The sequence below is a fragment of the Podarcis vaucheri genome, assembly GCF_965113315.1.
Source record: "Podarcis vaucheri genome assembly, chromosome: 12".
Lineage (NCBI taxonomy): Eukaryota > Metazoa > Chordata > Lepidosauria > Squamata > Lacertidae > Podarcis > Podarcis vaucheri.
This window is the reverse complement of record NC_138750.1, coordinates 5,013,339-5,037,571: the sequence shown is the minus strand read 5'-3', so window position 1 is coordinate 5,037,571 and position 24,233 is coordinate 5,013,339. Positions and strand designations below refer to the sequence as shown.

The window sequence follows — 24,233 nt, the reverse complement described above, 5'->3', positions numbered from 1 at the left end:
CGACAGGACCAGCTCAAGACATTTTGCTGCCTGAGGCGAAGGACAAGATGGTGCCCTCCCCTGGGGCACATACAGAAGCCAACAGGACTAGTAGTTGAATCTTATTCCAATACTGGTGAAAAGGACAGGCTCACATAGGGGCCACATGGCACTCATAGCTCTGGTCACTCCCAACACCTCAGCATCCTTCACTTGAGGCAGATGCCTAACTTTGCCTCATCGTAGGGCCGGCCCTGACTAGGGATGCTTCAGGAATTTGATACTGTGAATTCTAACACAAACTGATCTGCTCTGAGATTCTTACTTCCCAAACATTCCAACATAGTTCTTGGATCAAAAAAAGGCCTATCAATATATGTTTTGAAGCCTGTGTTTTGAGAGAAAATACATATTTAAGATGTGATTTTTGTAAGGTTTTTGTTGTTTTTTAAGTTCACAGATTAAGAAAAAGGATAGAATGGTGTTATGGATCACAAGAAAGTGATATATATCAGAAATACACTGATTTGCTTCTGCCTGAGACCCAGTAACCCAGGGTTCCTTATTTAGAACAGTTTGCTACAGGGGGAAGTATTTCCCAAGCGTGCCAGGCGATAGAGCAGCAAAATGAGTGTTAAAGATGATTTCTAGGAAATTTTAATTTAAAAAAAACTTACCTTGACTGTATAATACTCCTTTACTTCAGGCATAATAGAATCAAAGTCCCCACTGATGTAATCAGGCAAAAAGCTGAGAAAGAAGTAATACTTAGTTAGATATTTTTTATTAACCTTCTCACACTTTATTTCTTGAATTTAAAAAATAGAGCATTCGGGGGGGGGGGGAGCAAGACTGAAACTGTGGTGTCCTTTTCCAAAGTTAACATCAATAAAATGGATTGAAATTTCCAATCTTCCCGTCTAAGAAACTAATGTCTTGGACTACAATAATTTGTAGTTACTGGACTGAGATCAGCCCGACTGATGCACAGATATGTAACATTTATCCTTGAAGATACTAAATGAGTGAAAATTATAGCACGTATCACAATTCATTTCACAACTTTGGTACTTCTTCTGCTACAAAGTCACTCAGAATCTTATTAATGGGCTGATTTTCCGCCTCTTTTATAATTCATGGCATCTAGGCATGTTTGTGTATTCATCAGCAATGGTTAGGGAAAGAAAGAATCCATCCAGTTATAGGAGACAGCTCTCCTATAATTCTACCATGGATGAACAGCATAGTCTGCAGAGATTATTCTCCATGCTGGGTTTCCAGGGTTGAAAGAAACTAGATAAGAGTCCCCCCACATATGTATAGCACAGGAAGCATCACTGATTACATGAATAGGAAAATCTAGAGTAGTTATTCCTATTTTCTCCCACCCCACACTTGCAGAAAGGTAGTTTTTCAACACGTTTTGGAAAATATTATTTTGTTGCCATGGAACTTTTGGAATTGAATTTGCAGTTGCATGTGTATTCTGGTGAATGTTAACCTGCAGTGACTTACATTTCTGCTCACAGAAAGGCTTACAGCTACCTAGAGATTGAAAGGCAGCAGTTATCCTGGAGACTGAAATGTAATGTATGAGCCCTTAATGCACTGCTGCCAAGTCCAGAAGCTGTGCGATGCTCAGCAAACCAAGTATGGCTCTGCCGGTCTCAGTGGCTCCCACTGCATGACACCCCACCTCAATCTCAGAGCCTGCTCTTGTAACACCAGGCCAGGGGCATTAAATCTGAACCTCACAATATTTTAATTCATTTTCACTTTTAATCTGTATACCACCTTTCTATATTGCTATTCACAAGGTGGTTTGCAAGCTGAAGGAACAACAAAATACACAACAAATATCACACATCTTAAAACAATCCAATCCAATCCAATCCAAAAAAGAAATAATGAAAATATGACTTTAAAATAAACATCTTATACCAAATAAAGTAATGGTCAATATCTGACTAGAATATAATAGGGCATAATAAAATTACCTCTCAGAATAGCAAGTGAACTGAAAGCCACTCTCAGCAATTACAATAAGGAATTACTAAACCAAACTATAATCAATAACAATAACAGCAAGTCACAATACATAAAATTAGGGCTGCCATATGTCCAGAATTTCCCAGACATAGCTGGGATTCGGCCTTCGGAAACAGTGTCTGGGTGGAAATCACTGGAATGTCAGGGGAAATGTTGGGAGTGTAGATTTCGGCGATTTTTTTTTTAAAGTGTCTCCAAACCAGCGGCTGCTTATCAGCGCCAGGTGCGGAGCACACTTGTCCAGCCCTCGCCACTGACGCTGCCAGGTGGGGGCTCACAGAGCGGAGGCAGAGGGTGCTCTTCCCCCTCCCCAGCCCCTGCTACCAACGGGTGAGCACTGGTGCGCTGAGCAGAGGAGTTGAGGGTGAAGAGACCCTCCGCACTCCCCAGCCCCTGCTGCTAATGGAAAAGAGCTCGCATGCAGGGTGGGGCATGGTCCATGTGCCCTCCTACCCTACGCCAGTGCTCCAAACCACCTTCACCTTTTCCCCTCCTTTTTGGAAATATAAAATGGGAAGAAGTGTGGAACCTCCTGCTTTAAACCAGGCAAGTCTTATTCTTCACTTCACTTCTTCAGAAGAGGGACTGCAAAGCCAGCCTGACTTGCTCCTTCCTCTGGAGAACTTTCCATGCAGAAGACACAGACCTTTGGCTGGGCTGGAATTTTAAGCTGGGAATATATGTTTCAATGTACAGTAGCTGACCAGGGATGGGGAACCTATGGCCCTCTCTGGGTGTTAAGACTACAACATAAGCATTGTAGTTTGTTCTTTTTAGCATTTTGTTGGCTTTTCCAGGCAACTAACACCATAATTTCAGGACAGGAAACTGGCAGAAATATTCTATGGCAAGACAGAACTTCCTAGCATAGTGTGTCCTCTTATTATTAAGTTCTGAAACTCCAAAAAACAGGATTTCAACATTGGTGTTAATGCTAAAGTAAGGTTTAAGATTAAGATCATCAAAATGCCCCATGTAGTAAGGAAATGCCAAATTGAGCAATTCAGTAATTGCTCAGGGCTTTTTTTGGCACCTTAATTGTCCCAATTATGCCTCGATTCTTCACTTAATGGCGTATCTTTTCCATTAAGCTTTTCTTGCCATTGAATGAGATTCCAGATCTGACTGGAACATTGAAAAAGTAACAGACAGGATACTGTGGGGCTCCTATCATAGCTTTCAAAAGCAAGCATCATAAACATCTACAGTTCCCTTAAAAATCCTGAATAGCCCTATGCAACTGCTGATCATCCATGAGCCAACAGTTATCAAGGTTTATTTATGTTTCATTCTGTTGAAAGGGAATAATTTGTGTGCTCCCTTCCTAAGCTACACGGTCTTTTATATATTAGTCATTCAAATAATATGCTATGTGTTTGAGTACTTTATTTGGTTTTCGTTTTCTTAATGACTCTCTGGACAAGAACTATTCAGAACAAGGAAAGGTTGAGTTACTATACGTTTTATTATGAACTATTTTAACTTTAAGCGCATCCCCTCCACATAACTATAACATATACCTATTACGCCAGTCCAACACCAATGCCAGTCTCTAGAGTCAGTGACAGCCACTCAAACCTCAGGCAACGCCTCTGAAAGGGTATGAAAAGTTCCAGTGTGGCTTTTTGGAGAGCGCAGGAGGCTATGGCTGGAAGACTGAAAATGGTCTGCACATCTGCAGTTAATGGTGTGCGGATCTGTGGAACCTGGCCTTTGAGATGTCAGGAGTGGAGTGAAACCTTACAGGTATTCTGTTACTCTGCTTCTACTTCTTTCTTGATGCCAGTAATAAGTACCCCTAAAAGTTAACAAAGCATCATGTTTGGGACTCATAAAGCCTATAAGCAAACAAAATCCTTCTTCAAGACCTGTGGGCATTTTATTCTGTTTTAAACCTTCAATGCCATATCTCCTGAATATATGTCATCTTTGCAGTAAACAACACAATAACTGTGCTGCTGGGGTATTTAATTTACTTTAATCACCTCACTTGGTATTCTATATCAGCTTATAAATTTTATGTATGCTGGCATGGCTTGTACAATCTATTTTCCTCCCAATTAGCAGTTACAATGATCCATGGCAGTCTATAGAAGTATCACGGAATACTGCAGTGAGTATGCGGAAACAGTTGAAAGCATGTGGCAAGTATTATGCACTTGATTCTGCATGACTCTGTTTCCTTGGCGTGGCAACTGCACTTACAGTCAGAAAACTGTGATAGTCACAGCACTGTTACTGTTCACATACAGTCAGTGCAGGGTGGTGGATAGAATCATAGCATTATAGAGTTGGAAGGGACCCCAAGGGTCATCTAGTCCAACCCCCGCAATGCAGGAATCTTTTGCCCAACAGGCTTGAACCAAGCTTCAGATCCTTGCTCACTGGGTGATTTTGGACAAGTAACGTATCTCTCAGCATTGCCCACCCTGCAGGGATGTTGGGAGTCTAAAATCAGAGTAAAGCCATGCATGATGCCCAGAGCCCCTTGGAGGAAGGGGAGCATATAAATGCAACAAACAAACAAACAAACAAATCTGGATTACAGCCAATGGACACAGGCCAAACTCCCGCTTCTAGAAGTGGAGTCCTGCTTTATGACTTCCCTTTCATATTTAATGCTTATAATGGAAGGGTACTGTAATGGGTAATGTGAGGGAACTGACATTGGAGCCAGAGGCGGAGGGAAGGCTCTCAAGTGATGCTGGAGAAGGACCAAGCAGGGAGAGAGGTAGCTCACCGGGAACTCCGAGACGGAAGAGAAAAACAAGGGGGGGTTGAGGAAAAGGAAGGGGTGCTGTACTATAAGGGGGCACTACCGGGGGAGACCCTGAGGGGGAAGGTACTCAAACAACTCCACGACAACCCCACAGCTGGGCACTTTGGACAGCACAAAACCATGATGCTCGTCACCAGGCAGTTCTGGTGGCCAAGGGTGAGGGAGGATGTACGGGAACATGTATGGGGGTGCGACTGCTGCCAAAGGGCAAAGGGGGAGCGGGCTGCCCCCACAGGATTACTGGAACCCTTACCCACGCCGGGAAAACCCTGGGAGGTGGTGTCCATTGATTTTATGACCGATTTGCCCAAGTCCCGGGGGAAGACAGCGGTCATGGTAGTAGTCGATCTACTGACAAAGATGTGCCACTTCATAGCTTGCTCACATGCGGTGACCGCTGAGGAGACAGCCAAGTTGTTTGTGGATCACATCTTCAGGTTGCATGGGGCTCCCTCGAGGGTAATTTCGGATCGCAGGAAACAATTTACTTCCCGGTTCTGGAGGAAGCTCATGAGCTTGCTGCAGGTAGAGGTGAGCTTCTCGACGGTGAGGCATCCGGAAACCAACGGGCAAGCAGAAAGGGCGAACAGTATACTCCAGCAATAACTATGCTGCTACGTCAGCAAGAGGCAGAACGATTGGGTAGAGAAACTAGCGCTGGCTGAATTTGCGTACAATAACGCTTAATATGTGTCCACGGGAATGAGCCCGTTCTTGGCCAATTATGGGTGTCACCCTAGGGTCTTCCCGGGGAGTGGGGAGGAAGGGTGGAGCGTACCGGCGGCAGAGCAGTTTGTGGAGGAAATGGAAGCCCTGCACCAGCAACTTAAGATGAACTTGGAGCGGGCCAAGGAAATTTACAAGAGGCAGGCAGAGAAGCACTGTAGGGAAGGGGAGACCATATGGGTGGGAGACCGGGTGTGGTTGTCAACCCAAGGGTTACCCTTTAAGGGGGGGTGCAAGAAGTTGCAGCCAAGGCGGCTGGGACCGTTTGAGGTAACAGAGCAGGTGAACCCCGTGGCATTCAAGCTCAAATTGCCGGACAGCATGAAGATACACCCGGTGTTCCATAGGTCCCTACTCTCGCCGTACAGGGAAGGGCGGGAATTCCCGGGGTGAGAGGGAGAAGGCACCACGCACCCGCAGATAGAGGAGAGGGAACACCACAACCTGGCCACGGAAATACTCGATTCAAGGTGGCGAGGACGCCAGGTGGAGTACTTGGTAGCTTGGGAGGGAGAACCCGGGTCGGAAAACACGTGGGTTCCCGCAGAGGCAATCAATGACAGGTATCATGTGGAGGAATTCCACCACCTGTTCCCGGATAAACCCAAACCACTAGCGAGATTCTGGGAGGAGCAATTTGGAACCACAGACGATGAAGAGGATTTTGTGGGGTTTTCTGCCTCCGAAGAGGAGGGAGGAGAGACTTCAGAGGAAGAAGAATCAGACTGGGAGGCCCACCCTGCGGGAAGGGATCAGAGCAGGTGGGAAGCGGGTTTTGAATCCTCAGAGGATGGCGACAGCTCCTTCCGGGGGTTCCCCGCATCATCGGCCGAATAAAGGGACGAAGTTGGGTCAACAGGTCGGGCCGGGGGTGGAGGGGGTCCTGGGGGGGAGGTGGATGTCAGGGAACTGACATCGGAGCCAGAGGCAGAGGGAAGGCTCTCAAATGATGCTGGAGAGGGACCCAGCAGGGAGAGAGGTAGCTCAGCGGGGGAAGTAAATCAGCGCAACACCAGGGATAAAGGGGGACAGATGGGGGAATCGGCGAGAGGGCTCCAGGACTCTTCGCTGGACACCAGCGGGGAGAACACGGGTCCTCCGCTACCCATACCCTCCCTGCGCAGAAGACTTCCACGCAGGGAGAGTAGGAGGAGACTTGGCGTCAAACAGCTTTTATGCTGGAAAAGATTTAAGAAACGCCCACTGACGGATTCTGCTAGCGACTGAGGCAGCCACGAAGTGAAGGGCTGTCCAGACAGAAAAGGTTTAACAAGGCAACATAGCCAGGAGTGGCGGCAACTTACGCACGAGCAACCCCTATATTCATTACAGGTAAGGACGCAGGTGGTGCTGTGGTCTAAACCACAGAGCCTAGGTCTTGCAGATCAGAAAGTTGACAGTTCGAATCCCCACGACAGGGTGAGCTCCCGTTGCTCCGTCCCTGCTCCTGCCAACCTAGCAGTTCAAAAGCACCTCAAAGTGCAAGTAGATAAATAGGTACCACTCTGGCGGGAAGGTAAATAGCTGTATTGGGTAAATGTCAGTTTCCACTCCTGATTAAATCAATGACAAGATGAGGCATGCAACTATGTATAACCAGGTATAAGTCTAGTGAAGGTTCCCCAAAAGCCAGGAAATCACTGCTTCACTGTGGCAGCAGGCTGTGTTACATGGCTGTCAAGGTTCCTTCCAATTCTGTGTGGTCAGTGTTGGTTGCTAGTTGCATGCTTCCAACGTGGAATGATAGCTTCCGTTGTACATGCGTATAGTCCAGTGAATGTCTAATCTGGGACTTCGGTCCAATGCTCTGCCACTGACAGCCGTTCACCTCCAAGAAAGTGATGAAGCTGCAATTTACCACAGGATAGCATAGCATACCACATCAATATTCCTTAAATAGTGCATTTGTTAAGCATGGGGGAGCTTGGCAGAGGTAATTTATTAGCATTTTGCAGCTTGAGTGAACATGGGAAGCCCTTAACACAACATGTTAAACTGAAAGGTTTTTTTTTAAAATCATATTTATTAAAGTTTCCAATAATAACAGAATAGACAAGATAGAAAAGATAGAAAAAAGAAAAGAAAGAAATAAAGAGGCCAACTTTAAACCCTTATTTTCATAACCTTCTTTCTGGGACTCCCTCCTTCCCCTCCCGACTGTATTCCCCTTTCACTAAGTTGGTTCCACAAGCTCTCATTCCCAATTTAAACCTAATATGTTGTACCTATTAGCCAATTTAAATTACAATCTTAACATCACTTAACAGAATAGAAAAAGAAAAAAGATTTCCCCCCCAAGATCTACCCCGTTTCCTTCCACGAATTCCCCCTTTTTTTCCAAAACATGTTAGATCAAAATACCAAAGTTATGTAGAAAGATAAAAGATAGAAGAAAATTCAAAAAGTTGGTTACATAGCCTTTGGATTCTAAAATTCCCCCTCCCTTCCCCGGTTTAGATTCCCCATGTCCATCAGTCTATATGTTATCGGCCTGGAGGTCTCAAGTCCACAGCCAAATTTTTCTCAATCCATCTTGCCGGTTTTCTTTAAATTTGCTAATTTAATGATGTTTAACTTCAAAAATCCAGTCTGATAGAGGCCTTTAGTTTTCCTTGGTCCTTGTTGCTCCTCCCATTGTTCTTTCCGTGACGTAGTTGGTCTTTTGCTCTTTTGTTTCTTACTTTCTCAGGTTTCTATCTTGTTCAGCTGCAAAACCATTCTTATTCCGAAATCTAGTATCTCTACAGAGGTTTGTTATTCAGGAACAGAAACTTACGTCCAGTTCCTTCCTTGCTTTAATAGAAAAATTCTATTGTATTATGAACACCTCTGTAGACAAAATAATATTTCAGTTTTGCTGCTTTCCCAGGAGATAAGACCTGTGCACATCCCGGAGTAGTTTTCCACATACGCCACTTGTAATGTCACGAAACCCCTCTAGGGGGGTTGCAGTAACTTTGTGTCCTCTAATCCAAAAGTCAAGTTGTTGTTTCTTCCCCCCCCCGACATTTTGTATCCATATTTATGTCCAATTGTAACAAAATTAACCAGCAAAATACTTGTAACAAAGTCCTCTTTGTATTCTCAAAATTGACAGCTACTTTGACAGCTGTCAAATTCTCCTTCTCTCCCACCAGGTTCTCCGAATCGCCCCGGTTCCCAGGGGTGGGTGGGTTGCCTTTTCCCTCTCACCCTCGACTTTTCTCCTCCAGCACAATTCTTATAGTATCTCATTGTGGAATTGATCATTTTTGTCAGCAATAAACTTCCGAAACGATCTTGGTTTCCCAGTCCTTGTTTTAGCGTGTTTACAATCAGGGAGGGGACTGACTTCCTTTTTAGATCCCCCCCGCTCGTGCCGAATCCGAAGAAAAAATTCTTTTTCTTCTCCTTTTATGCCCGGTTACCCAATTACTCACGGGTTGTTGTTAAATGTCCGAATTTCCAATGGAAGAAGCCAGCGCTCTCCGACGAATGGCATGCGGCTGCGCTCAGCAGGGGAAGCGATAGACTCACAGTACCACGCCACTCCCCGGCACCCAATCCGTAGCCATTAAAAAGGCTCCTTCACGAGTCGGGAGGGCGCTAGTGGTACCAGCCGAGTCCCCATGTCCACGGGCTCCGTGCCCGTGGTTTTTAAGGGTCCCCGCGTTGCCGGCGCGGTAGGACCCAGCCCCTGCCGAGCAGACTCCCTCCGGAGCTCGGAGGGAGTCCGCCATTCGGCGATGGCGCCAACCCGGAAGTCTAAACTGAAAGGTTTTTTGACCATTTTATTTTATTATTTTGTTTAATCACTCATGTATCTGCAGCAGTGAAGTGACCAAAGGAGGAATGACCACTGGGAGGAGCACAGAGAGAAGGGTCACAATGGTGCATCTGCAATAGCCTTCATCCACCCCAGCGGCAACAAAACATGTCTCTCCCACATTGGTTTCTACAGCCATAGCAGGAACTGTTAACTCCTCAACGGTTTGGCTCTCCCTACCCAAAAGTGCACTCTTCCATTGTCTCCCAAGACAGGTGGATGCCAACCAGGAACCAAACCACTCCTGTCAGTATAAAAACTGTAGTGGGGTTCCCAAACGGTTAAGTATGTTTTAATCCCATGCTTTTAACTGATGAGTTAATCATTCCAACACACCCTGGAATAAATACCATGCTATCAAATATATAGATGCCATTTTGTGGTTCCTTAATGAAGGTAACAGTTGACTAAGTAACAGACATCTCATTTATTTTTTGGAAGGTCATCTTTAAAACCAATCAAGAGATGCAGAAAGATGATTTATTTTTTCAATCGTTGCAGTCTTTCACAGTGGGTATTTTTTAAGTTCACTTCTGCAAAAATATCAATCACTTAATCACACTGATTACCTAAATTAATTGTTATAGCTGAAGCCAAATTCTAAAAGAATAGTCATGTTAAATGAGGCTATCTGTGTTTTGAGGATTTTGAGCAAAGGTTCACAATCAGATTGGACTCAGTTCCACTTGGCACGAATAGAGGTGAAGATTGGTTAAATCACTGCCATCCGTCATAATGACATGCAAGGGGCTGGTCTACCTGGACCAATCTACATTTAGGGACCTGTCCACACCCAGTGATGGAATGTCATCTCTTGGGCTCCTGGAATCTGTTTATTACAGTTCCCTGACCATAAATCACTTTATGCACATTTGTACAAAATCCCTTGTCTTCATTGTCCACATAATGGTTGGTGAAAATAGACTCTTCTCTATGAAGCAATATATTTCTTACGTTTTTTAGAGGCCCCAAATCTTGTTGTTTTATGTCCAGCTAAGAGACCACCTGGTAATCTGACAGAAAAGTTCTGTAAGCAGCAGCGTTGAGTCTAACAATCCGAATTCCACCGTGAACGAGACTAAAAAACCCTTCATGGTAGGTTTTAACCTTGCACTTTTGTGATTAGCTACATTCATTGATGTGCTACCTCAGACTGAACGCAGGGGCGCTGTGGTCTAAACCACAGAGCCTAGGGCTTGCTGATCAGAAGGTTGGCAGTTTGAATCCCCGCAACGGGACGGGACGAGCTCCTGTTGCTCGTTCCCTGCTCCTGCCAACCTAGCAGTTCGAAAGCATGTCAAAGTGCAAGTAGATCAATAGGTATTACAACACTGTGCACTTGACTAACTCTGCCATACTAGGCAATATCTTTGGCCCCCCAGAAGGGCTATTTCTAAAATGAATCTCAGGTTTCTACATACAAGTAAGTCTGTCCATCAGCAGAGGCGGGAGAGATAGCTTTAGAAGATGAGAAGGGGAAGGTAAAATATGATGTTTGAGGACCTTCTAATATAGATAACCTGTTGGAGTGCCCTCGTGCTCTCCTCTTCCCCAGGAGCAGCAGTAAGGAAAAGTCTTTCTCAATGCAGAGATAAAGGTCATTGTGATGCCAGCAGCCATTACATCAATCATTTCTTGTTCTTTCCCCTAACTCCAAGATAAACCAGGCTGCAGATTTCAAACATCCACTTGGTGGGCATGTCATAAGCAGTCAAATAACTAATTCAATTTGACATTCGACTTTTAAGGTCAAATATGCTAAATTATGAATATAGGCCAAGACAGTGAATTGTGTGTGGCTTTGATCCCCACTCAACCACAAAGCTCATAAGGTGACATTGGACCAGCTACTATCTTTCACCAACCCCATAGGCCTGTTGTGAGGATAAAATGGATGACCCTGATGTACAGTGCTGTCAAGGAACAAGCAAATGAACAAACACAGACAACTGTAATGTTATGTGAACAGTTTTAAATCTGTTCATTAAAAAATATTCACTGGTCTACTGAAATGCTTTGAATACTGGCCGTTAGGTCCAGTCGCGACCGACTCTGGGGTTGCGGCGCTCATCTCACTTTACTGGCCGAGGGAGCCGGCGTTTGTCCGCAGACAGTTTTTCCTGGTCATGCGGCCAGCATGACTAAGCCGCTTCTGGCGAACCAGAGTAGTGCACGGAAGCACCGTTTACTTTCCTGTCGGAGTGGTACCTATTTATCTACTTGCACTTTGATGTGCTTTCAAACTGCTAGGTTGGCAGGAGCTGGGACCAAGCAACGGATGCTCACCCCATCACGGGTATTCGAACCGCCGACCTTCCGATCGGCAAGCCCTAGGCTCTGTGGTTTAGACAGATTTCATTTTAATTAGTTAAGGCTCTCCACTCAAGCTTAGTTCAGCATGCTAGATTCTAATTAAAATACAAACTTTACACTTGCTTAATGAAAACTGCTACTTCCACTAACTTAAGTAACACTTAACCTTGTGCTTAAAGATAAGGATGGGCTTAACTCACTTGCTGACTGAGAATTATTTAAATAACCTTATCAAGGTTTTCTGAACTATGCTATTATGCTGCAGCAAAGGTCCATTGATCCAAGTCTTGAATCACCACTTCTTCATGAATGCAGTGATAACTGTCACTCTATTGTACTGTACACTCTTTAGTGCACTCTTTAGTACCATACATCAATATGCATCAGTGCTGCTAAAGAGAATATAAATGCTGACTTACTAGGAAAAACTTATATTTGGAAGTATTTCCACTTGTTCAAAAGGTCCTATTGGGTCAATTCTGACCTGCAACAAGCAGGAGACCATGGCTATATCTACACCTTTTAACGGTCATTAGGTCCCCCAAAGCATTTGGGGAATTTAACTGTGGTAGATTCAAGGGCTGAAAAGATGGCCCCAGCAGCCCCTCCCTCTTGTACTGCATAACTCAATTTCCAAGGATCACTGAGAGGAGGGGATGGTTATTAATAGGCAAATGTTTATATTGCTCTATGCAAAGCAGTGCACAACAATAAAAAGCAATAAAACTACATGAGAAATATTATGCAGTAGGTAAAGAAAAAAATAACAAAAATAGTGCAAGAGTCTGCCTTTTTCTCAATGATACATTATAACTAGATTTAGAAGGTATACCTATTTCATTTGGGCAAGTTTGTTACTGGAGATGTGCAAGTAGGATACTTTTTTTGGATGTTTGAATGCTGGAAAAAACCAACTAGTGGAAAAAACCAGTGGTACCTCGGGTTGCGTACGCTTCAGGTTACAGACTCCACTAACCCAGAAATATTACCTTGGGTTAAGAACTTTGCTTCAGGATAAGAACAGAAATTGTGTTCGAGTGGCGCGGAGGCAGCGGGAGGCCCCATTAGCTAAAGTGGTGTTTCAGGTTAAGAACAGTTTCAGGTTAAGAACGGACCTCCGGAATGAATTAAGTACTTAACCCGAGGTACAGGAATTTTCTACATCAAGACCTATGTAATAAAATGTGTTGCAATGTGTCATATAAAGTAACCTAATGATGTATTGCAACATTTGTAAACAATGCTGCTTCTTTCTCGCAGGGAGAACCACTCTTGTATCATATTTTCGATTTTGCGAGATTACAAATGTTTCCAAAAACTAGGATATTATTATTTTCCACTAGTAATATAGCATTGAGTTAGCTACATTCACAAAATGGGAATATATGGGTTATACATGACAGAATTTATTTAGTGTGTTGGCATTTTCCAAAGTAGAATAGAGTAGCTCACTCCTGCACATCTGTTAGCAGGTGTACTGCTCAAATCTTGTCTTGCAGTTCATTATTAACTGATGACCCAAGTTTCTGTGATGTTGTATCAAGATTAAGAAAATATCACAGCATAGCTTGGTCAATTCAAAGCCTCTGCTGGAATTTCTTGCCTTGGGATGGAGTAAGCAGAAATCACTGAGGAGCTGGTATGCAGTATTAGCTTGCTTGACAAATGTGAATATTGACTACTACATCAACTTTTATTCTTATGTCTACTGATACTGCTCTAGTCAAAGAAACTACCAGCACATAGGAACCAATTCCTAGGGGCCGAGGGATCTTTGCCCCCCCAAAAAATTATTTGAGTGAGGTGCCCCCCAAGTTGATAGCCATTCAGTGTGTGTGCCCTGTGTCATGTGATCAATCATGCAGGGCATGACTTACCTGCCCCCCCCATATTTTATTCAAGTTGGCACCTCTGTAGCAGCATGTTGGAAAAATCCCAAAAATGGTTTGATTCTTTTAAGGTTTTTGAGTATACAATTGCATGTTGTTGGTTTTTTGTTTTTGCTTTTTAAAAATATATATGAGAGACTGCTCCTCATGTTCCAGTAATATTATGTAAAGCAAAGATGTCTAGAAAATCCCAAGAAGCTTATCAAGACCTTTAGGAGATCACCCATATGGTTTTAAACCCTACCATAAAAACTTCAGGGCCTGGTTAAAGGGCTGACACATCAATGATTGGTAGATCTGAAATTTGACACTCAGGATGCCAGTGCACAGTACAGTTTTTGTTTTTATTTGATTTACTTAGTCCATTATTTAATCCATTTGCTTCTCAGTATCAGCCTCTGCTATTTAACCCTGCTTCCTGGCCGGCAGAAATTGCCACTGTGTCTGCCATGGTTCCTATATTCGGGTTAGGAGGGCTGACGTAACTGAGCTATGCGCTGCTAACTTTCACCGTGAACTGGACCATCTATAGTAGCGCTTGACTGTACAAAGGCCTGGCCTAAGATGTGTGACGGACAGCAGAGCCAGGCCAGAGTCTGGTGATGCAGTACCCCTGAAATGCCACCAGAGGGCTGGAGCCTCTCTCTGATTGGCTAGCCACGGAAGGGGAGGAGCAGCACTTTGGGGGGGAGAATAAAAGGGGCAGTTTCGGAGGGAGAGTTAGACAGGGGTGGATGTGAGAAGAGATAGGGCTAAGGTTCAGTTGGAAAAATAGGGAGTGGGATAGGATTTGACTGAGGGAGAACTGGTTCTGGGTGAAGTTAAACATTCACACGGAGGAGACCATCCATAGTGAGAGGACCGAGCCTCACAGCTTGGATAGGGAGACCATCTTGAGGGTCTGGGGGGAAAGGTATACAGTGAGAACAGGAGTGTCCTGGGAGGGTTGGGACTGAACTGGGAGAGGCAGAACCTGTGGGAATCCAGGCTCCCTGGGTCTCCATCTAGCCAGGAGGGGAGAGTCCTTCCAGGAGAGGGGATCCCCTGGATCTGGTATTCCTTTGGGAATACCTCAGGAGTGGTAACTGAGGAAAAGTGCCCCTCACTCGTGAACCAGGGTATTAGTCTGTGAAGGAAGCTGTGTTGTATTAAAAGGATTTAACTGAACAACCTGTCATATAACTAAGTAACAGAAACGGAAGTATAACAACTGATTTTGTGTAAAGAGAGGTTAAGAGAAGCTGTGACTGTACACTGTGTTTAATCCTGAGACATCTTATAGTTAATTAAACAAGTTAACTTCTACCCGAAAGACCAGACTTCCTGACTCACTTTGTTTCATAACTTTCTTTTTGTTTAATAAACCTTTCCTGTTTATCATTTTCTTCCTGAGACTCTAATTACTAAGTTTTCCCTCACCAAGTCCCACACTAGACATCCATCTCTAGAAGGAAAAGAAGAAGAAGAGGGTAGAAAGAAGCAGGCATTCATGAAGAGAGCTTGGTTTACAATGAAGGCTTTCTATGTCCTGGAGAGGAACCATTCCGACATCATCTGTCTGAAAGTATAAACTGAAGCTTATGCATTCACTGACTTAATGTAAATAAGTAAGTAAGTAAGTAAGTAAGTAAGTAAATAAATAAGTAAATAAATAAAAACCCTCCTCCTGCTGTAGACTGGAGCTCATTTTAAAAAGAAATATGAAGATATTAAAGATATTAAAGAATAGTGCCCCATGTAAAATCAACTGCACCAATCAACCCTGCAAACTGAGTGATCCACTCTAAGGCCTACTATGTGATGGTGCATGTAAAACTGTCCTTAATGCTATATATTTTGAAGCAAATGCTTAAAATTAACCCAAGGACTTAATTTTTACCAGTGAAAAAGCTTAAACTACTATTTAATGGAAGATCTCTGTGCTATGAACGCAAATGTTTCACATACAGTACGCTAAAGGAGAGCTCAAGCAGCCCAACAGCTTCAGACAGAATGAAATATGTTGTCTGGGCACTAGGCAGTGAACCAAATCAGATCTGATTTACACCCTTGATTTGGGAAAACGAAAACCCACATTAGATTAACATTTTCCCACCTTTGCTAAGCTTGTGTGCCCGATGAACTCTCTAAATACTGAAATATTAAATCCCAAAGCATCAGAGACTGTGAAGTCAATACTCTTGAAGTTCTTAAAATAAGCCGTGAATAAGATGCTATAATTTCATGTGATTTTTTTTTTTAATAAAGGTAAAATTGCAAGACATCCTTCCTATATGTGCCTGCATTAAGCAGCACACTCCACTGTGATTTGGAATGAGGTGCTACCCAGCTTGAGAGCCATGGCAATTTTGATGAAAGTTCTCTTAAATATGTCAGGAATGTTATTAAAGTTCCTTGAACTCCTCCAGAGATGCATTATGATTTTATATATGTATGGCAGAGTGCTGACCACTCAATCCCCTTTCTGTCAGAAGCAAGTTGAGAAAGAATAAAAATTACTCTGGACACCCAGGGGTAATTTTATAATAGAATAGGTAATAAAATAATAAATTTGTAGGTGTTTTCAGCTTTCCCGTTTGGTACTGTGTCACACACCACATTTGTACCGGGCTCCTTGCTCATTACTATTTAATCACCACATAATATCTTTCTTTCAGACTTAATTAACCTTTCCAAAAGAAATTCTGACCTTGGGGCCTTTCTGCAGATTTGCAAAGCCATTGGGAATATTAGCAATATTGTTCCATGGGGAAATTTTGCCTCAGATTTAATGAAATGTAGAAGTGTGTAATGAGACACACACTGCTGCTTAATAAACAAGGTTTAAAGCATGTAGCATACAAGCCAAATTAACAGTAACAGTTCAGTTCCAAGCACATTCACTGGAAATAAGGTCTCGTTCATTTCTAATGGAAATCATTTCCAAGTACGCATGCATAAGGCTGGAATTGGCGTAAGAGACCTTTTCAAAGCCACAGGAATGCTCTTAGCATTCATGCGCATGTATTTACTACTCTTTGCAAAAGACAGATATGGATCTGCAAACAGCTTTTTATACCCATTTGTGTCAGGCTCCTATCCCTTCTACTAATGCTGTGATTTTGTACTATTTTATGTTTTGTCTTTAATTGCTGGTTGGCTGTAATTAACATCTGACTGATTCATATGGGGAAAGAAAAGCAGTGTTTGGAAACAACATTTGACTGAGGGAAACTCCAGTGAGTTCCTGTGCCTTAGAAACCCATGAGATTCTAATAGTCTTCATATAGACTCTTATACAAGCCCTTTCTGCCCTCCCTCCAGGATGGACATTTTGCTATTCTATAATAAAAGAGCCATCTAATGGTACAATGGTGTCTAGTTAGTACTGCTGAACCAGGGACGTAAGTGGCGCTGTGGTCTAAACCACTGAGCCTCTTGGGCTTGCCAATCAGGTCAGTGGTTCGAATCCCTGCGATGGGGTGAGCTCTGTCCCAGCTTCTGCCAACCCAGCAGTTCAAAAGCACACCAGTGCAAGTAGAGAAATAGGTACTGCTGTGGCAGGAAGGTAAACAGCGTTTCCATGCGCTCTGCTTTCTGTCATGGTGTTCCGTTGCGCTAGAAGCAGTTTAGTCATGCTGCTCACATAACCCAGAAAGCTGTCTGTGGACAAACACTGGCTCCCTCGGCCTGAAAGTGAGATGAGCGCCGCAACCCCATAGTCGCCTTTGACTGGACTTAACCATCCAGGAGTCCTTTACCACCTCCAGCTAAAACTTAGTTTCTGTATCAAAGTTCCAGAACAGAAAGTTCTTAGAAACAATATTTCCCATAGTGCACACTATGAAAGCTTTACTGAATACATGCATAAAAGTTTGCAGCTTAATGTGTAACAATAAATATACAGACATAAGGACCAATTCCTTTAACTGGAAAAATCTGTGGGAAGGAAGCGTCACTTTTTATTGAGCTCTTATTTACCAATTTCAATGTACAACCTTGGTGAGAGATAAAAGTGTCATTTATTCGTTCTAGAGGTTATTTTCAGCAAGGGAATTGCAATATACAACATTTAAAAATGAATAAACCAAAGGAGGGGAGATATATAAAATTGAAATAACAAAATCAGATTAAAAACAAATATTTGCAAAAGGCTTAAAGATAAATTCATTTGTATCTGAATGTGCAAGATGCTGACTTTATTAACAATATATTTAACAGATTTCAAAGCAGATTCTCAAAATGAGGTTATGTGTTTCAATGTAGATTCTTTAAGGCAGAACTAAAATGCTTTTGCTTCTTGCCAAAAGCTGTGCAGAGCTGGGAGAGGAAAAATGGCTGAGGAGAATGGATACATATATACATATATGCAAATGCGCGCACACACATAACCACACACATACACATGTACTCTAAAAATTCTTAATACAGACATGGCAATAAAACTCTAAATAATCTGAATTATGTGTACTCTCATAATTACAGCTTGTACTTGGGCTACTTCCTATGCACTTGAGAGGATGCTTATAGATTGGGGAGATCTCACAGGAAAGTCCTACTTTATAGATAAAAAATCCTGCTTCACCGATCAGTGAGGTTTGAGTGGTGCACGTAACACAGTGCAAATAAATGTTTCATAAAGAGTTCAGTGCAAAGTTGCAAGTCTCCTGTTGGGAGTCAGGCTGAAGGAACCTAAGTGCCTCCTTCTCTGGTTTTCTTCCTCCATATGGTCCTTTAAACGGGGATGGGGAATGCCCCCTTGCAGTTTAAGAAACCCATGGGAGTAGGACCTCTCAGGGCCTGGTTTCACCACAGGATCCTTTAACCTGCAAGGAAAATGCCCCATTCCCAGTAAAAAGGACTGCAAGTCCGAAGCCAGGTGTGCACAGGAGTATGGAAGCTCCCTATCACCACAACAGTCTTCAGTGGAATAGGTAATTGAATACACATTCAAAAGTACATCCCAATCCATCATGGAATTGCCCTTGAAGAGCAAAAAGGTGTGTGTGTGGGGGGGGGGGAGAGGCTGGGGAGCTGAGCAAGGAAATTCAGCAACTGAACTCAACAGGGAGTTCAGTTAAGCCAGTAACAGCCTAGAGGCAACAGAGAGACTTGTATCTTCCCTGTCAGCTTCTCCTCTTCCTGGCCACCCGATGGGCCATGCTTTATCCCAAGCAACAGACCCTCCTGGCAGCAGAACAGGCACTCCTACAGAGATCCCGGGTTTTCCACTGTCCTGCTTTAGGTGGCGCATGGGCACAGCAGCTGAGAGTTTGCAGGAGCAGTCCCAGAATCAGTGTGCTATAGCAGTCCAAAGTCTAAACACAGGGGCAAGGTCAGAAAACAGCCCAAGGTCCAAATACAGGGCGAGGGGGACCAGCTGGGTGGCAGGGGAACCCGAGTCAGGGAGCTGATGTAAAAATCCTGTGCGAGGGCCATGGGCCTGAAACTGAATGTTTTTAAAGTGGAGTCTTCAGAGACCCACCCAGAACATGGTTACAAGGCACAGGTGTTGCTTGCAGGTGTGGTCTATTCAGGAGAAGCAGTTTGCTCATGAGTATTCTTTTACTCCTGAGGAGTTCCTTATTCCTCAGGCTGGTGGCTGACTTAGCCTACACCTTCAGCCCGGATCTTTGCTGCTTAGGGCTCAGTGTTGGCCCCTGGCCTACCTCACAACCACTGGACACAGGCTGCTTCAAGTCATCCTCTCCAGTTTGGACATGACACCCACCAGGTCTGCTGCCCACCTTCACTCCACTGGGGATCAAGGCAGGTGATCACAGTCATGAGATTCCAGGCTCCTTCAGTTCTGCAGCTGCCCTGGGGCTCTCCCCAGATTCTGGGTCAGGCGGGATCCTGACAGGAATACATATTAGGATGTGCATCCTGATATAGATGGGATGTGTTTTGAGTGTGCATTCTTCTGAAAGCAACGAGGTTCAGAAAAGACAGCATTTGTGCTGGAATGTACAACGGGATGTGAATCTAATTTAGGTGTGCAGATCATGTTATCATTATTATTTATTAAATTTATATACCGCCCTTTATCTGAAGATCTTAGGACAGTTCACAAGATAACAATAAAGAATAAAAGCACAATTTAATACTTAAAACAAAAACAAAACATAATCCCCCTCCCACAAACACACTTAGAAGACTGAAGAATATTAATCAGCCAAAGCCTAGTTGAAGAGGAATGCTTTGCCTGGGGCCTAAAGATGTATAATGAAGGCGGCATTCCACAAACAGGGGGCTGCTGCAGAAAAGGCTCTTTCTTGTGTTACTGCCCTCCAGACCTCTTGTGGAAGAGGAGTCGAAGAAGGGCCTGAGATGGTAAATGCAGAGTCCAGGTCTGTCTATATCGGGAGATATTGTGGCCCTAAGCTGTTTAAGGGTTTATAGGTCAAAACCAGCACTTGGGCCTAGAAGCTAATTGGCAGTCTGTGCAGTTTGGCCAGGATTGGTGTAATCAGGGCTTTTTTTCAGCCAGAACTGAGTTCCGGCACCACTGTAGCATTATAGCACATGGGCACATCGCTCGGGGCTGTGGGCCAATGGCAGCCGGCATGGCACTCTTCTGTGTTTGGTGATGGCAGCTTTGGGTGGCACAGCGCTTTATGTTGTGCAGCAGAGGCTGTGGCCAGCATGGCGACTGGTGCAGTGAGGCAGAGGGCAGTGGCATAAGAAGGTTTTTAGGGGCTATCTCCCCCCCCCAATGCTCAACAACTTTGGGTGGGTGCTCCCCTAAGAAAAGGTCAACAAGTTCCAGCACCTCTTTTTCTAGGGAAAAAAAGCCCTGGGTATAATATGCTCAAACCATCTTGCCCCAGTGATCAACCTAGCCGCTGAATTCTGCGCTGGCTGAAGTTTCTGAACCGTCTTCAGAGACAGCCCCACATACAACATGTTCCAGTATTCTAACCTAGAGGTTACCAGAGCATAGACCAGTGTTTCCCAACCGGTGTTCTGCAGCACACTAGTGTGCCGTGAGACGTTGCCTGGTGTGCCGTGGGAGGGAGGCGGGCGAGTCGGGCGGTGAGAGGCGGCGGTGGCGAGGATCCGCGTCGAGCCGGGGGCGGCTCCACGGTGGTGGTGCCGAGGTTTCTCTCTCCATTCTCCCCTCACACACACACACAGGAAATAACACAGGATCAGCTGACAGGACCCAGCCAATGGGGCGGCGGGGCAGCGCGTGCAAAAGGGAGGAGCGCAAGACAGCGGACGAGGAGGAGGCTGGCATGTCCGGGCAGCAGCAGCAACAACAGCAGCAGCAACTCCCGGCGACGGCTCCTCAAGCCCCGGGCAACCCTACTCCCTCACCGGCCTCGGCCGCCCTCCTGCTCCACCCGCCGCCGCCTGCCACCTCGGCCCCGCCGCCGCCCCTCCTCCGCCCGCTATCGCCGCCACCACCACAACAGCCGCCACCGCCTCAGCTGCCGCCGTCCCTCAGTCCCTCGCTCTGCTGCCTCCTCCCCCCCACCCCCAAAGCTTGGAGGTTCCCCGGCAAGGGGGAGGGGGAAAAATTGAAAACTTTCACTTTCGTGCGTCCCTCCCGGCGTGACGCTGCGCGCTGACGTCATGGGGCTGTAATGGTGGTGTGCCGCGAGATTTTTTTCATCAAACAAGTGTGCCTTTGCCCAAAAAAGGTTGGGAAACACTGGCATAGACAACACTATAACTAATAACATGCAAGACTTAATTTCCTCAACTATTCTCTCTCTCACACACACCAGTTTCTAACATTTTTTTTAAAAAATAATATTTATTAAGTTTAAAGATTACAGAAATAGAAAAAGAGAAAAAGTAAACAATACAAATCAATACATTACAATACATAAAAAAACACAAAAGACACAATACATCAAAACAAAAACAAAAGCAAAAACAATTAAAAACACATCCAATATTTCCATCTCTTTGTCTTTCATTAACTTGTTTCATCAACCTCCTCACACCTCCCTTTTTTGTATTCTAGTTATTAATTATTTCAGCAAATCCTTCCCATCTTTCACTGTTTTCTGTCATTTAACTGTCTTGATTTATTTTAACCTTATCTTACCATTAAAACCCTAAAACTTATTTGAACTTAACTCCTTATAACGTTTCTACTAAAGCCATGTAATTTCATTCCAACATTTTTCTAACACTCATTAATTTTACAATATTTCTCTAAATAAATTTTAAACTTTTTTCCAATCTTCTTTCACCGTCTCTTCTCCCTGGTCTCGGACTAATTGGCAGTCCTTTCTATCAATTCCATATGGTCCATCAACCTGGTGATCTTCTGTCCGAGGCTCTTAACTCTTTTCCATGTCCCTTCTGCAGATCTTCTTCATATTTATACATGCACTTAACTTTATCTTCTGCTGATCTTGTTCTTAATTTCCTTCATTTGGCGCTGAGGAGTAGATCTCGGGGAAACTCCAACCTAACAATGTCTTTATTCCTTCTCGACAGGTCAGCCCATTCTCAAAACTAAAGTCCATAAGATATTTCAGAGCGTGTTTCAAAATCCCTCCGAAGCTAAAGGCCCCCACAACTCCAATCTCCCCCTGACCCAAATCCAGATCCCAAAAGCCAGAGCATCCCTACATAAGGGGATCTATCCAACTTTCCTTCTCCAATCCAAGAGGGACTCCATCCCTCCAAATCTGGCTTTCTCTAAATTCAATCGTAGAAGGCAACAGCTTATATTCATCAAACTGCCTCTGAACGGCTGGGGCTCTCTCCACTTGTATTACTTGAGGTTCAACAACAGCTTTCTCCCTCGTCTTCTCCACAACTTGCCATGTCAAAGTGGATTCCTGAATCGATTCCTGAGTAGTTTCTGTATAGGTATTCACTTTTTGTCCCAAATCAACCATTTTTTGTCCCAAATTATCAATTTTAGTAGTCATCACATCCGTCTTCTCATGAAGCTGTTCCAATAAAGCACTTATCTTGCAAAATGCAATCACTAAGGCTTCTTCTGTCGACATTCTTGTCCAAGGTCAATCTCTGATTCTCACGGTCTTTAATCTCTGCAGCTGGAAAATTCCCCAGCTCTACTCCTGCAACAGTTTCAAAAGCTCCCTCTAGAGGAAACAATTTCTATTTGTATCTGTCCTTTTAAATGCAGATCCAGCAACAAAATTAGTTTCAATTTTCAGCTACTTTTGCTCCTTTTTAAGTGCAAAAGGAAACAATGGAAACAATATATTTCTCTTATTTAACTGTCTGTCAACATATGTTTTATTCACAGTCAATGAACTTTCCCAAAACGTCGATCTTACTGGCAGCCCATTCCCAGGTTCAAAACGGTGGTAATTTATCTTTATTCACTCTCTTTCCTGCAGGCTTAGGCAATCTAAAATTTCCTCCCTCTTCTCCTGCTTCCAAGGGGGGTTTAGTAGTTTTAACCGATGGAAATTTAATCCTTTAGAAGAGGCTTTCCAAGACTTTAGCTTGCAGCGCCTTTGCTTCAATCTATTTACAAAAGAGGAAGGCGGACTTCCTGTTTGAAACCTTCCCGTTTCGGTGCCAAATTAAGATGTTTAAAGATCCAATTTTCCGTTCTACTCACGGGTAGTTGTTTAAAGTCCAATTGTCCACAGGAAAAAGTCAGCGCTCTCCGGCAACAGCAATGCGGCTTCACTCCGTGAAAGAAGCAGTCGATTCGAAGCACCGAGCCGCTCACCCCACGTCGCTCCGGATCCCCGAAACCGGGTTTCCCCGCGAGTAGGGGAGGCGCAAAAGGTGCCAGCCGAATCCCACGTCCACAGGCTTCTCCTGCCTGTGGTTTTTAGTGGGTCTCCGCCTCGCCGTGGTGGTCCAGACCCTGATTTCCACGGAGCGGGTTCCTCCCCATCAGAGGAAATCCGCCATTGCCGGAGGTGATAACCCGGAACAGTTTCTAACATTTTTGGTTTAGGTTTTGTTTTGTTATGAACATTCTTTATGGAATATTATTACTATAATCAACGGTGCCTCTGAGTAAACTCAGCTGTTTGATCTATCCTTCAGAATTTATATATGTCCTATGTGGTCTGGAAGGGGGGGAACCCTACAAGACTTTGGATCTTCCACCAGTCCTAAAATAAATCGGACATAACTGTTAGCTCTTTGGTTCAGGGCAGCTGATGACTACCAGACTGGAAATAGATAATTTTTGGCTTAAAGGTAAAGGTAACGGTACCCCTGCCCGTACGGGCCAGTCTTGACAGATTCTAGGGTTGTGCGCTCATCTCACTCTATAGGCCGGGAGCCAGCGCTGTCTGGAGACACTTCCGGGTCACGTGGCCAGCATGACAAGCTGCATCTGGCGAGCCAGCGCAGCACACGGAACGCCATTTACCTTCCCACTATAAAGTGGTCCCTATTTATCTACTTGCACCCGGGGGTGCTTTCGAACTGCTAAGTTGGCAGGCGCTGGGACCGAACGACGGGAGCGCACCCCGCCATGGGGAATCGAACCGCGACCTTTCGATCAGCAAGCCCTAGGCGCTGAGGCTTTCACCCACAGCGAATACATTCTTCTGGATTGCTTGTTATATTGCCTTTTAATATCAAGAATCCCACAGTAAATTCTTAGCAAATGTACCTTCCATCTTACCTTCCATAATCTCTTCAAAAAATTATTTCATTTTGAATCTGCATATGTCTAATATGCTCACACAGCTTAACAATTTTGTTGACCTACTGCCTTTAATAAATGTCACTTGATGCCAAGCACTAA

General features: G+C 44.2%; 1 protein-coding gene across 7 annotated transcripts in view; it reads right to left on the bottom strand.

Moving 5' to 3' along the window:
- The window catches only part of TPK1 (thiamin pyrophosphokinase 1), a 240,775-nt gene that overhangs the window by 117,671 nt on the left and 98,871 nt on the right, over positions 1 to 24,233 (bottom strand). For all 7 annotated transcript variants that reach the window (XM_082192914.1, XM_082192919.1, XM_082192915.1 and 4 more), the window contains one exon: positions 657 to 729. In XM_082192914.1, the coding sequence (XP_082049040.1) occupies positions 657 to 729 (73 nt within the window). The remainder of the gene's footprint in view (positions 1 to 656; positions 730 to 24,233) is intronic.